Source organism: Poecilia reticulata, chromosome 23 (genome assembly GCF_904066995.2).
Source record: "Poecilia reticulata chromosome 23, P_reticulata-male-v2, whole genome shotgun sequence".
Classification (NCBI taxonomy): Eukaryota; Metazoa; Chordata; class Actinopteri; order Cyprinodontiformes; family Poeciliidae; genus Poecilia; species Poecilia reticulata.
Genome location: NC_088852.1, coordinates 6,178,380 through 6,192,876, shown reverse-complemented (window position 1 = coordinate 6,192,876; position 14,497 = coordinate 6,178,380). Strand labels below are relative to the sequence as shown.

At 36.7% G+C, this 14,497-nt stretch overlaps 1 protein-coding gene across 15 annotated transcripts in view; it reads right to left on the bottom strand.

Annotated features, from left to right (window-relative positions):
* The window catches only part of mybpc1 (myosin binding protein C1), a 31,622-nt gene that overhangs the window by 5,009 nt on the left and 12,116 nt on the right, over positions 1–14,497 (bottom strand). For 13 of the 15 annotated variants that reach the window (XM_081603687.1, XM_008400509.2, XM_081603684.1 and 10 more), the window contains 24 exons: positions 14,223–14,371; positions 14,025–14,142; positions 13,882–13,930; positions 13,189–13,245; positions 10,169–10,335; positions 9,963–10,095; positions 7,786–7,794; positions 7,043–7,167; positions 6,853–6,958; positions 6,548–6,714; positions 6,305–6,470; positions 5,935–6,041; positions 5,715–5,851; positions 5,317–5,476; positions 5,141–5,245; positions 4,873–5,061; positions 3,721–3,855; positions 3,462–3,629; positions 3,282–3,370; positions 3,012–3,207; positions 2,786–2,925; positions 2,537–2,696; positions 1,172–1,308; positions 391–577 (listed from right to left, as the gene is read on the bottom strand). In XM_081603687.1, coding sequence (XP_081459813.1) covers positions 391–577; positions 1,172–1,308; positions 2,537–2,696; positions 2,786–2,925; positions 3,012–3,207; positions 3,282–3,370; positions 3,462–3,629; positions 3,721–3,855; positions 4,873–5,061; positions 5,141–5,245; positions 5,317–5,476; positions 5,715–5,851; positions 5,935–6,041; positions 6,305–6,470; positions 6,548–6,714; positions 6,853–6,958; positions 7,043–7,167; positions 7,786–7,794; positions 9,963–10,095; positions 10,169–10,335; positions 13,189–13,245; positions 13,882–13,930; positions 14,025–14,142; positions 14,223–14,371 — 3,156 coding nt within the window. The remainder of the gene's footprint in view (positions 1–390; positions 578–1,171; positions 1,309–2,536; positions 2,697–2,785; positions 2,926–3,011; positions 3,208–3,281; positions 3,371–3,461; positions 3,630–3,720; positions 3,856–4,872; positions 5,062–5,140; positions 5,246–5,316; positions 5,477–5,714; positions 5,852–5,934; positions 6,042–6,304; positions 6,471–6,547; positions 6,715–6,852; positions 6,959–7,042; positions 7,168–7,785; positions 7,795–9,962; positions 10,096–10,168; positions 10,336–13,188; positions 13,246–13,881; positions 13,931–14,024; positions 14,143–14,222; positions 14,372–14,497) is intronic. The other 2 variants (XM_081603683.1, XM_008400511.2) reach the window with 2 other exon arrangements.

Below are 14,497 nucleotides of genomic sequence, written 5' to 3'. Positions count from 1 at the left end.
TTTTTCTTGAACATGTTTGTTTAATATTAAATTGTAACCCAGGTTTCTAAATTACCACAAACTAGTCCTAAAACAGCTGAACTCAAAAAAGTAATGAATTTCTAAACAAATTGTGCAACTCAGTCCAGGTACTTACGTTTCCACTTGGTACCGTCCATTTGGTAGACTGTTATAATATTTAGATCGAGTTGGTTTCCCGAAAAGATGCCTTGTCTCTTTTCAATTATTACAGACTAATGACTATGGCCATAATAGCAGTTACTGGCATAAATAGGCACACATCTTTATGATATATACTCAAATTTTCTTTTACTCCATAAGGAAGTAAAGAGGTAAAAATGGGAAACCAAACTCATAGACTTTAATGCACACATCCGGGTCCACACTGACCTTTGACCTCCAGCTTGCACTCCACCTGGGCCTCCCCCAGGTCGTTGATGGCCTTGCAGGTGTACATGCCGCCATCATAGGGACTGGGCTTCCTGATCTCCAGTGTGCAGACTCCTTGGTTGCTAAACATTCGGTAGCGTGGGTCTTCGAAGATGGTTATCTTATTCTTCATCCAGATCACTTTTGGCTGCAGGAAGAAACAGGAATATCAAAAGCACTTATTGGTTGTGCCTGACTGTAATGCAATACCCACTGCTTCCATAATGCCATATCCTAGTAACACGTGGCATTTTTTTATACTTCCATTTGAGTCTCCACTGATTCTAAAGTAAACCCCTTAAAAAAACATCCAGATGTTTTTTGGCAATAATTTGAAGTTTTTTGGTGTCTGGAAAATAAGCCGTTTCAAAAACCTCTGGAATGTAACGTCACATATCAGCAGGCACTGCGCTGTTACCTAGCAACCCAGGCAAAGCCCAGCCTCGTCACCTAGCAACCCCAGCAGAGCTCTGTTCCGTCACCTAGATACAAAAGCGTTGTTCCAGCACGTTTTATTCAGCTGGTTTTTGACTGCTAAATGTGATGTACGTACAATGGCTGTTGGAAAAGACTAGTGTTTTTTTTATTGATTTTCTATCCAAAAATCACTTGCTGCATTCGTTAGTTGTGCAGGAGGCTCCACTTCTACTTTTCAAAGATGTATGGTTGTGTAATTGTGCATGTGTTTGCAGCCTTTTTTATGGCTGCAGCCATTTTCATTACTTGTTGTTTCACCACCTACCCTTGGGTTGGCACGGACGCTGCAGTTCAGGGTAGCGTTATAGCCGGCAACAGCAAAGGTGTTGATAAGCGGTTGAGTGAACTTCGGTGGCTCCTTGAAGTCGTGGTCGCTGTACTCGGGTATTTTCATCTGCAAGCCTGTGGGGGTAAGGGTAAAGGAATGGGGTTGTGCATGATACTGACGCTGAGCGGTATCATGTGGGGAGTTCCCTATGTGACGAGGGAAGGACAATGTATTTTTTTATTCATCACCAACTGAGACTAAGACACCACCACTAAAGGGCCTGTCAGTCATACCCAAAACCCAGTGAGATTCAGAAGTGAGGGTGTTAATTAGACTCACTTGAGGGTGGAAAAGATCACTGACAGTACCTTTGGAGAATGCATAGGCAGCAAATGGAAAATGTTCCTCTAAAGAGTCAACTTTCATCATTTCCCTCCAGTCAGTAATAAAGGCAGGGAAACATTTCAACTTCTCCAGGACAGAAACATAGACACTGTATTTTAATAGATAAGCACAGTTTTACCTCAACAGCTGAGCCTGGAATATTGAAATTAAAGAAAACTATAAAACAAATTTTCATAAATAAAAAATGAATAAATAAATGACTTTTTGTGGGCAAAAATAATTTCTTATCTCCTCTTATTTGTATCAAATACATGTCCTTCAATAAAGGAAAACAGTTGAATTTATAAAATAAGAAATCTAAAATAAAGGTAATTTGTTTGCTAAATGTTTATTAAAGGTCAGGAAAACTGTCTTATAAAGGAAAAACATAGATGAAGTAAATGCTTTTAGAGAGATTTCCAATCTGAAATCCCGTGTAAGTAAGCAAAACTTTTAAATTATAAAATAAGTGTAATTTAAAATACAAAAACCTTTTAAAAGAGTATATTATTTCATTTTTGAGCTACATTTATTTCTCAGTGCTATTTAATTCAGTCTGTAAAATAAAATAAACAATTCTGAATTTTAAAATAAATGTTTAACTTCTCAAAAATAAAAATGCTACTAAATAGATTTATTTTAAATAACTATCTTACGTTTACTATGTTGTACCACTTATTTTATTTACCAAAACTTGTGCAAAAACAATGTTGTTCAAAAGTTTCACCTTAGTAGCTAATAAATAAATGTATTATTTTGATTTTATTTGGTTTATTTTATATAAAAAAAATATTCAGTGTTCTAATTTAGAGCTTTACATTGAATGGTAAAAATTAATTGGATATATTAAATAAACATGTATGTAAATAATAATATTCAAATTCACTAAAAAGCTTTTTTTTTGTGTAAATGAATTTTATTCAACCATATATCACTAAGTATGTATTAATCAAAATGGCATTCCACTCTACATGGTACCTTCTTTGACGATGAGAGCGCTCTTTTTGGTCTGGGTGGCCAATTTGCTCAGGCCACACATATTTTCTGAGAAGACCCTGAAGAAATATTCATTCCCAACCACCAGTTCTGTGATGGTGATGCAGGTCCGGTGGTAGTGCTCAATGCACGTGAACCATTCCTGTAAAACAGAATAAACATTGTGTAAATATTACATAAACATTAAGCTTCATTTACAGTTTGAATTTATGGCTTGATTTTTTGCACTACCATTGTTTTCTTGTCTGCTTTTTGGATGGTGTAGCCTGTTATTGGGGCATTTCCACTGTCTTTCGGAGGGGTCCACACTAGAGCTACATTTTCTCCCCAAACGTCTTCAATTGTGACACACTGAGGCGGTCCTGGTAGATCTTAAAATCAAAAAGGAAGCCTAATTTAATAGCTGCCATTACTATGGAAGTAAATATGGTTTATTTTTTATCATAATGTCACTTACCCACAATCTGTATGTCAATAATTGCTGTGTCAACATGGTTCTCAACCTGTACCGTCATCTCATACTTCCCAGAGTGGTTTCGGTCTGCTTTACGGATAAAAATGATGCTGTCACAGTCTGTGTTGCGGATGCTAACATGGGAAGGTTCTACAGGATTGCCTTCCTTGATCCAAGTAACCTTCGGCCGAGGTTTTCCCTGTGCACATGCATATGAAACCTTAGTAAAGCATACCACTTTGAAGGGTTATATTAAAGGAGTTAGAGGTTTACCTGGAAAGGCACCACAAGATTAACTGTTTCTCCAACTTTGCGAGTGTAAGTCTGTTTCAGGTGTCGCGGGACACGGATCTTTGGTGGTTCTGCAGAGAACGTTATGCTTATTAAATCAATTGTATTTGATTGGCTCATTTGTTGGAGTTGAACAGAAACTACAGACTTCTCAGAACTCACCAACAACTTCTTTGACCAGGACAGAGTGCTGCAGAGTGCGTGGAGCACTGGCTCCAGCTTTATTTATGGCTTTGACTCGAACTAAAATCTTACATCCTGGAGTTAGTCCAGTGATGGTGTACTTGGTTTTCTCAGTCACCTCTTTATTGGATAGCACCCAGTCATTAGCTGTAGGTAAAGATAGTCCAGTTGTAATAATAACCTTGAAATATTTTGTATTTAATAGACCTCACCTCAATGTTGTTGAGATTTGACTCACTTCCTTCAATGCAATACTCCACTAAGTATCCATCTAGCCCAGCTGCCCCAATAGTTTCTGGAGGACGCCACTTTACAGTCACTGTGGTGTCCGTAACATCGTCCACAACCAGCATAGTGGGCTCACTGGTCACAGCTGTGTTGAAATAAAAATTGTTGGTTATTTTTAGTTAGATAGTTGGTGGATGGAGGGAAGAAAGAAAGGAAAGAAAGAAGGAAGGAGTAAGTCAGTGTATCAATGAATAAATTAGTACATTGGACAGTCAAAAGGATGGACTGACAAAGGGATGGAGATATAGGCAAATGTAGAACAAATGGATGGATGGATGGATGGATGGATGGATGGATGGATGGATGGATGGATGGATGGATGGATGGATGGATGGATGGATGGATGGATGGATGGATGGATGGATGGATGGATGGATGGATGGATGGATGGATGGATGGATGGATGGATGAGGAGTTGGACAAATGGATAGATTAATGTGTGGAGGGACAAATGAATGGGAAGTTGTACAAATGGACACATATGGAAACAACAATTAGTCTATAAGATAGAAATTAATAATACTGGAAATACTTAATACGTTATATTTTCAAGCCCTTTTTTGACTATATATGAGCTCTGTGCAGTGATTTCTCATTCTGCATGTGTCGCAGCATTTATCATGTGATGTACATATATGTAGATAAACAAAATAGCACGTGACTAAGAGATCACTGTCTTTTGCTGGTATACCGTGCCAGAACTCATTAGTGCCTATTCTAGTTGTCTATTCCTGTGTTCTGAATCATATTTAACCCCTATTCAAACTCTGACTGACCTGATCCCATAAACCTCTAATCCATGAATGATTTCACAGCCATCATAAAGACATATTTATTATCCCCTAAAGCTGCTGTATGTCTAGTGAAGGTCAAAGTCAGAATGCTTTTGTGATGGGTATTGGACTGAACAGCTGTGTTACTGGGGAACCAACAGCAGCCGACATCATTTGTATCACACAACATCTCTTTTAAAAGTTTGCCAGTACAATAAAACTGTTGTCAGATCAACTGAAACCTTATATATATTATTTTTGCCTTGGTGACTTGCTGGCACTAGCACTGAGATTACGGGATGAATGTTGGAGACAGCTGAGCTACTCACCGAGGGGAGTAAAGGCTTTGGACGGTTCACTGGGTTTGGAGACGCCAATGGCATTGACTGCAAAGATCCGAACTTCATATGGCACTCCTTCAATCATCTTCTTAGGTTCAAATGAAGTTTCTTTGATCAAGTCAAAGTTCAGCCTCATCCATCTGGAGCTCTGTTTCTTTTTTCTCTCAATGAAGTATCCTTCAGTTAACCAATAAAAAGCTTGTCATTTCATAATCTTAATATTTAAGCTTGACCGCTGGCATGATGCATTGTTTACCTAATATGGGTGAACCTCCATCATACTTGGGTGGTTCCCATGTCATAGAACACCAATCGCCACCCACAACTGGGACCAAAGGTGCCTCAGGGGGGTCAGGAATGTCTGCAAGTGACACATGACTAAATTAAATTGAACAAATTGACATTAATGTTTTCATGTTGGTATTTTCTTACCAACAACCTTGATTTTGACACTAGCTGTAGCTTCTCCTGCCTCATTCTGTAAAACTATTTTGTAGTTTCCTGTGTCTTCGCGCTCTGTGACTTCAATTGTCAGGCTGGTCTGGTCGCCGTAAGTTTCAGCGTGAACTCTGTGGCCTGAATCAAGAATCACCTATAAAAGATAAAACTGAATATAGAACAGCTGAAAGTTTGGTAAATATATAGAATTTTGACAGTTTAAGCTCTGGATAGCCCTGACTATTTCAGTTTAGCTATTTGCTATGTTTCTTAAACTGAGTTTTTAACCCAAAAGGCATCTAAATTTAGTCAAAACAAAGATGTTTTGGCTAGGTTAGTGACATGCCTGGATGATCAAACCAAAATGTCAAATAAACAAGCAAGGAGCTCACCCTTTCTCCTTTCATCCACACCACTCTAGGCGCTGGTTCTCCACTGATGGGGATCTCTAATCGGAGTTTGTTTCCAGCCACAACTGTGACGGTGTTGTCTGGGAAGTTCAAGCTTTCTAAATGTACTCTTGGAGGATCTGCAGAATTGTAGGTGATTACCATTGTTAGATCATAGCACGACTAATAATTCAGAAAGACGTGGTGTTTTCTGTCTATGTACCAATTATGTGGATTTTGGCAGACAGGCTTTGTGAGTATCCTTCAGGCACAAAAGTGTAATCTCCTGCATCATGAAGGGAACTTGTCTCAATTTCCAGTCTGTGAATTCTTAAAAATAAAAAAGGTATTTGGTAGTGTAAACATGTTGGACTCCAGCCTGGAAAAAGCTAGACAAGAAATTACTTTGATTGAAGTATTTTTCAGTTTTCTGAAAGAAAGTCTAGAATATTTTCTGTATTTTGAGTTTATTCTTCAGTTCTGGTTCCACGCAGGTGGTACCAAGGTAATGTATTTTATTTAGACTTTAAAATAGGCTCAAACTTTCAGCTTGGACAAGCGTGGCATTTTAATGGAAACCCTGGGAGGCTTACTTAGCCCTGTGTATAATGTTGAGACGATCACTTGGCTGGATCAGCTGTCCATTCCTGTACCAACGACCTGGGACATTTCCTGGGAAGATTTCACAGTGTAGCTTTATGGGTTGCCCCAGCATCACTGTCATATCCTGCAGATCCTGAAACACCTTCAGGGGTTTTACTAGAGAAAAGTACAAAGTTAGAATATTTTTTACCAAACGTCTTAGCATTGACAGAATAAAAGAAGAAGAAACCTACAGTCTACTTGAACATGAGCCTCTGAAGTGCCACCACTGGCCATGACAGAATATGTTCCAGTGTCTTCTTTGGAGGCATCATCAATGACCAAGTAATGTTTGTTTCCTTCACACTTCACCCGGTACCTTGAGCGAACTCCTGTTGGGACTTCAACGCCGTTTTTCATCCTGCCAGAAAATTTTATCGTCAGTTTTCTCCAAAGAAAGACGATAACGCGAAGAACGTATGTCTTACACTTCTGAGTTCTTGATTCCCCAATGGCAAAAAATACTCTTGATAAGGATGAAAATCAAATATTTCCTTACCATTTAACTTGAGCGCCTTCCTCCGACACCTCACACTCCAGCTCAATCCTTTCGTTCACTGTAGTCTTCACAGGCTCAATACCTTTAACAATCTTTATTGGTAGCTCTGAAAGGAAACAGGCGAAGATGAAACTGAAAATAGGGTTTTTGCATGCTTATATATAAAAAATGACAGGCATTTTCTTGATACCTTTGACAAAAAGTTCTGTGGTACATTTCTCTTCTCCTGCAACCACAGAATAGGCTGCATCATCATTAGAGGAACAGTTGTTAATGACCATAATCCTTTGCGTGCCCTTATGTTCAAAAATATACCTGAATGAAAAGTCAAGAACTTACATTACTGACTTTCTAAAAAAGCAACTTATAAATACATACATAATCCTTCACTATACATTTAATTGAAATTAATAAATTATCATATTCTAAAGCCAGAAAACCTAAAAAATCTTGAAGTAATGAAATGTAAATAAATCACATTTGGCCTTTCCAATGTTTTTAAAGACAGACAAATAAATTTAAAGCTCCCTTCCTGAAGCAAGAAAGCCATATCAGTTATCACACCACATAAGGAATTCACTATGAATAATGGATAATGCTGTAGCATAATCACACCATTTGAAACTCTTCCACGGTAATCCAGGAATGTTTCTCATATTTCTTCATTTGTGATATTGATTTGAATGTGAGAAACAAACCTCAACACAACTGAATAGGAACGGTTGGAAAATATATTTACACATGACCATCATTTAATTGAGGCCTGTTGAATCTGAACATATATCTATATCATAAAAGAAACATTAAAAAATAAAGGTAAACTTTTATGCTTTATACATTTCCTGGCAAAACAAAGGGGTGAGACTACACACAGACTCACTGCAAAATAACATGACATGAAGTATGTGGAATTGACAAGACGGACAGACTTACTTCCTTTGACTAAAGTCATCGTTGTAGCCAGAATAGGGCCGGATCACAAGAAGTAGTTATGATGGTAGGGAGCACCAAGGTATGACAGACGAAGGTATGACAGATGAAGGGGTGGAGAATATGGTTGGTGAAAGTATTAAAACAAACAAAAAAGAGGGTAGAAATGAAGATTTTTATAGAAAAGTCTTCAGAACATGGGGCTCCTGGAGAAAATGGCAGAGGAGGTCAAAACCAGAAAACAGCAATATCCTCCCAGATGGCTTTAACTTCAAATGGCTTTGAACAGAATTTTTGGGTAGTTACATCAAATTTAGTTCTATTTTATGTATTTTTTATTATTATTTATATTTGGTAACACCATTAGATTAGATTAAAATTAAAAATATTTTATTGATCCAATATTGAGGAAATCAAATAATGGAAGTTAATTTACCATTTAGCTTAAGGAGTGAAGTTTATTTGATTAAAATATCAGTAGATGTGAACATTAAGTTATATGGTTAAGCTCATTACTTTGCGAAGTAATGAGCCAAGTTAAGTTCTGCACCCCATAACTAGAGCTTGGAGAATCCTAAAAATGAGTCAAATCAACGCGCCTAGAGGTATAAAACAATTATTTTCAATTTTACTATTATAATTAAATTTCCACTAAGTGAATAAAAAGTGTAGAAATGTTTATTTAGAGGTCCAGGCACCCCTTGAAATGGATCGTCCCAATTTCTGAACCTGCCGTTAACATCCCACCCCTATCAATCAAATTTAGCTGTTAAAGAGCCTTCTATGTTCACCCTGAACGAACCACCGTCAGCTCATCCAAAGTAAGTAGACAAATAAATGTTGAAATTATATCACTATCAGGTTTTCTCTTCAGGTTACTTAATTACATCGTGTTGTTTCTTCAGTTACAGTTTTGCGAGGTCATGCTAACAACAAACGGCTTTTTCTGGCCTTACGAACTGAAGTTAGCTTACGATTTATAACTTGTGATTCTGCCGCTGTTCAAAGGGCTCTTACGCCGAACCGGAAGCTTTGAATCAGATGCAAACTTCAGAGTCTTATCACTTTAAAAATGAAAAGACTCTGAAGTGGCCAACTGATTTTATTACAGCCTTTTTATGAGACTACAGCTCAAGGGAAAAAATTTATTTTTTACTGCTTTTACTACCACTACAAATAGGTCAGTGTTTAAGACGCTCACAGCCTAATCTTCCGATTAAATAATTGGTTCATACCTTAACTGCAGGTGAGGAATAAAGTGCTAAATTTTGCTGCACCTCCCTCTTTATCACGTAGTAAAGTGTTTATCCTTCATATTTTTTTATGTCAATTCTAAGATGGCTTGTTACATACAATTATAGTAGCAGAAAATGCTTACATTTACTACCAATGACTGATTTTCATAAAGTTAACATTGAAATGCAATTATTTTATGACTACACCACTGCAGTTAAAAACCTTGGATATTTATGGAGTTGTAGCAAAGTCTGAAAATATATAGTATTTGATATAAAACTGTTCCAAAGCCAGACTTGGTTAAAGACCTGTGAAGGAGATACCACCTTTTTCCTGTACAGAGCAGGACATGTACAACGTTAATGTCAATTAAAGACATCATACAAGGCATGAATACCATTTGATTGCACATGGTTCTGTGGATTCCTTATGATGACAAACTGCAAATGTAATCCTACTTGAGCCTTGTTGAAGTTCATAGAAGACTACTGCAAGACAAACTGTTCACTAACTGTATAATGTGAAGTCAGTAGAAGTAATTTGCAGACAGCTTGCAGCTGCTGAAGTTACTTTTAGACTATTGTCACAAATCTGCCTCGCAGTCAAGGATCATTTTATAAACACTGCTGCAATTTAGTGACTGGAAATATGCCAAATTATACCTAATTAATTTACCATGTTCTACTTAAGTAGCATATAATTTGAATTCACACAAATACAATATATTTTCCTTGTAATTGTAAATGAATTTAAGGACTAAAATAATGGGAACCATTGTGCTTTATAGAGGGGACAAAATGAAAACATACATTAAACTGTTTTCAAAAAAATGCATTGCAACAAATTAAAAGCATTTTAATTTTCACTGAAAATGCCTTTTATTTGTGCAGTAATGAACCCAAAATATCAAGGAAGTTTAACACAAGCACGGCATTGTTACATACTTTGGAGTAGGCCTGATCTCCTGTCCATTCTTGTACCACTTTAGATCCACTGTGGGGTCTGCCAGCTCAACTATCAAGCGGATCTTTCCACCTTTATCCACCTGGTATGCTGGATCCAACTTCTTTGCAAAGGCTTAAAACCACAGCAGTAATCAGTGAAATTAATTTTCAATTTCTTTATATAAAATATTCAGAAACCCCTCTACCTGCACTCTTCTTTTCCTCTTTGGGCATCTTTTTCATCCTTTTCAGGAGACCCCTGAGGTCGGTGATGCCGTACATGAAGGCAATTTTCTCATACTGGTCTGGCCTGGCGTTCTTCAGGATCTCCCACACGTCCACCTCTGGGGTGTCGTCTTGCTGTTTGTGCTCCCTAGTTTCGCCATGTACAAGGTAGAAATATGAATACACGCACCGTATGCTGGACTTTGCAACATGTCCTGAGGAACTACTATTTACCTAAAAGAAAGGTAATGGGAGTTAATGTAATCATTTCACTGCTTAATTCTTATATTTCTTTAATATTCTTTTTCACGAGTTCCTCAGGACATGTCACCCAAAGGGATGGACGTAATACATAACTCTCTTTGTGTTGACTTTAGATCTGATCTCATATGTTAATGATAAAAAGGTGGACAAAAAAACGGAAGGTTTTGTTTTAGGGAAGTAGAGAGTTAATAGGGTTTGGAGGAGTTTTCCATGGGTCTGTCCCTCAGGAGTCTACTTAATAAAACGGAATTTATAATTTTTCTGTTTTGGGACAAAATATTAATTTCCCATGCATCATCTGCTCCACAGGTTCAGGCCTTCTCCGTTTTTTGCCATTTTATTTCATTGTTGCGTGAAATAAAATACCAGCAGCACAAGCAAGCAATCTGACAAACACAAGCATATTTCCTTTCACGATGCTTTAAATTTAAAATATTTTTATTTTAACAATAATAAAATACTTGAATTTATTATTTTTACAGCTGTAAATCTTTTGGGGATTAAAGGGAAATAATTAGATAAAATTATCACCTATCCCAAATAATTTTGCTGTAATCTGATATACACAGTCAGGGCATTTTATGGCATAACATTTGGCATTGTCTTGCTAAAATGAGCAACACCAAAAAAAAAAAAAAAAACACTGTGTATGATGTAAGAAACTTTCATTTTGTTAAGTTCAACATATTTTCCTTGCTTTGCTATCTTATCAGTTCAAGCGCTCCAATAACCACTGGCTCAATAAGCAATGTCTCAGTCTTATAAAATAATCTTTGTGTAATTACTCTAATCTTTTACTGTGAGAATTGCATTTGTTGGATGAACGAAGGGATGGAGGGTAAATATTGAAGGTATGTTAAAGAGGAATTCTGATGTGTAGTTTAAAATATGGGTGGAAGAAATATAAGGAAAATTACACATGGTCCAATCAGAGATGAATGAAGTTTTTAATGGGGAAATCTTTAGAAAAATGAGGAATCAAACCCTGCGAGGATAAAAGTGTTTAATTACATGCAGCATGCAGGAATTTAAGAACTGCTCCTGTAAACAGCCCATCCCTTTGTTGTTCTCCATTTTGAGTGATCACTTCAGAAATGCTCTTGCGTCGTTAAATGTTGCGTTTTTCCTTACGACGGGAGATGAGTGTACATATTAGATCAAACAAAGAACCATCAGTCAGACCTTTCTTTCTATGACATTTCCCCAAATGTCGGAAAGGTTGAATTTAAGGAAAAAAAAGCATGAATTACTATTCTATTATTTCTTGCTTTTCTCATCTGTTTATTTGCAGTCAGTTATAAAGAAAACTGAAATAAACATGATGGTATTACCTTACATTTCTAAACTGAAACAGATGTGTAGTGATAACACTATTTTACAGCATCATTTCTCAGTGGCCCACATCAGTAATGATCCAAAATGGCGCTCTTTGCTTCATACAGTGAGTTGATGCAAGGCCCATCTCTAACATTACTGACTTCTGAGTGAGCAGGTAGAAATGCTGCTTTCAAAATAAAGTGTTACCATGCTACAGGAGGCCAACACTCTTGCTCGTCCAATTCCTGGAGCTACACGTCATGCTGGGGAATCTACAGGATTACAGTACTCACCTGCAGTAAGGTCTAATTGTTTTATTACCAATATCTTTCACCTTACTAACCTTTGATTTCTGAATATGTAGGGGAGAAGAAGAGACAGGCCCAAAATAAATGTGTATTTTAGCTCATGAACAGTGATTCTGTGCTCATAATTGTAATCCTGCACAGTATCTCAACTATGCAACATAGTTGTGAGCCGCAACAATAAGTTGACTATCGAGCTTCATCACATCTATTTAAGTCAAATCTTACTTTGATGATACGATGGAGCTATTTTAATATCTGAATATTTTTGTTTTATTTAAAGGTGCAGTGTGTGTGTGTGTTTGTTTTAAACTTCTAATGAAGACAAATAGTCACAGTTGTACAAAATGTGAGGAAACAAAATCTAGTTCAACTTAAAAAAAAAATCAGTCTTTGTTTTTTAGCAAGCCTGCTAACCAGATAACAGTTCATCTTGTAAATAACATTTACTGCTTTTGAACTTTTTGTTCACTTAAACCAGGGTCTTCTACTGGAAACACTTCTGCTTTTGACCTGAATTATTCGCATAGTGAAGGTTTTTGTAATTTACTAAAGGTTCAGACCGTGTGCACAATTTCCAAAACGACAACTACGTCCTCTGTAGGCACATCAATGCTAGCAAGTTGGATTTTTTCCCTCCTTTTTTAGCTTTTCAGTTGGATTTTATTGTCAAAATATATATTATAATTTGTACTAAGATCTTATACTTAAACAGCTTTTACACATTGCACCTTTAAAACACCCTTTACAATATGATTAACTTGTTTTGTTTGTGTACATTTTTAATACAAAAATTAATATGATTAATTTCTTCTGTCAAATTGCTTTAGCAAACAATTATCTAAATTTTTGACACATTTTGATTAAATATAACTCCCTGACAGAAGAGATGTAAGAACAATTTTTTGGGCTATGAAATTTAGAACAGTGTAATTCTCAACCTCTTCATCTAACACTGGTAATGATTAAAGTAATAAAACACGAATTTAACTTCCTGCTTATACAAAAGCCTCATACAATATTTACAAAAGATGTGAAATGAAAGAAAAAGAAGCACATCCAAAAAAAAAAAAAACGTGAAAAGGACAAACTCGGGGTCAGGATGTGTTTCTCACCTATGTTTAAGGAGACCACTAAAGTCAAGCTCTCCTGCATCTTCTTGTCCTTCACTGCTGTTGTTAACGGGGAGAAATTATTGAACATTAAATTAGACTTGCAGTTGTTACCAACACTAGAAAACAATGCTATAAGAGCAACACAAAGCAAAAGCTCTCTCGATCAGTGAGTTAGCGTCGAGTTAACTCATGATTTGTGCTTACAGAGAAACCTTTATTTGGTCTTTGTGTGGATAAAAACTCAAAATAAGGTTGTTTGTGTAGCACTCATCGAGAACAGTCCCAGCCAGAATTGTCACAATGTTTCTGAAATGTTGAAGCAACATTACTGAATAGCAGCATTGTGGTAATACGGTGGATCTGGGATGCTTTGCATTGCTCTGCATTGTTCAAATCGAGATTTAAAGTGCAAGAGTTGGCCTTTAATTACACATTCAATCAAGTAATTGACTTGTAATTACCTGGAGGAAAGGTTAATGACATTACCAATATCTTGTAGAACTTGTATTTAGTTGTATTACCCGATGGAGAAATGTTCACCATTGCTTCACAATGTAAAATAATTTTTTTACTTTTGAATTCCAGCATACTGAGAAATTTAGAGATTTTATCAAATCATGAAATATCTTAAAACAATTTGCCACTATACATATAATGGTTCTTTCTGACGTCTCGTGGGTTATTTTTTATTACCTTCTTTTGAATGCTGATCGAATATCAATAGCTTGTGAGCTTTCAACTTCTGTAAAACATAAGAAACATACATATAATTGCATGATTATTTCCACTAGGAATTTATGTGATCAGTTTTAACAATTTTTATTGTTGTGACCAACCTTTAACTTCCAAATCAAAGGAACAGCTGTCAAACTTGTCCTTGTAGGTCACCTCACACCTGTAGTTTCCAGCATAGTTATCTTTGGCCTTGATGATGTGCATCTCAAAGGTGTGGATCTGCCAACAGGACGATGTACCAGAGTTTATAAACTGCACTGTTATTGGAGAACTTGGATGCATGAGTATGGGTATGTTACCTTGGTTTGTCGCTCAAATGTCTCTTTAAGTTGCAGGTGTTTCCCTGTCTTGCTGGCCAGGTCCATCCATTTCCCTTTAAACCATTTAACAGTCGGTTTGCGGAGAAGATCTTTAGCTTCCACCTTGGCAGCAAAAGTGATGTCACCCCCTGAAACAAATTAAAAGGAAATTGACTATTTCTAAAGAGTGATCCAGTGAATGATACGTTGTTTTGTACTCTAAACACCGATCTAGGAATTAGCTTTCATCTCCAACCCTTTCCTTGTTTACCTTG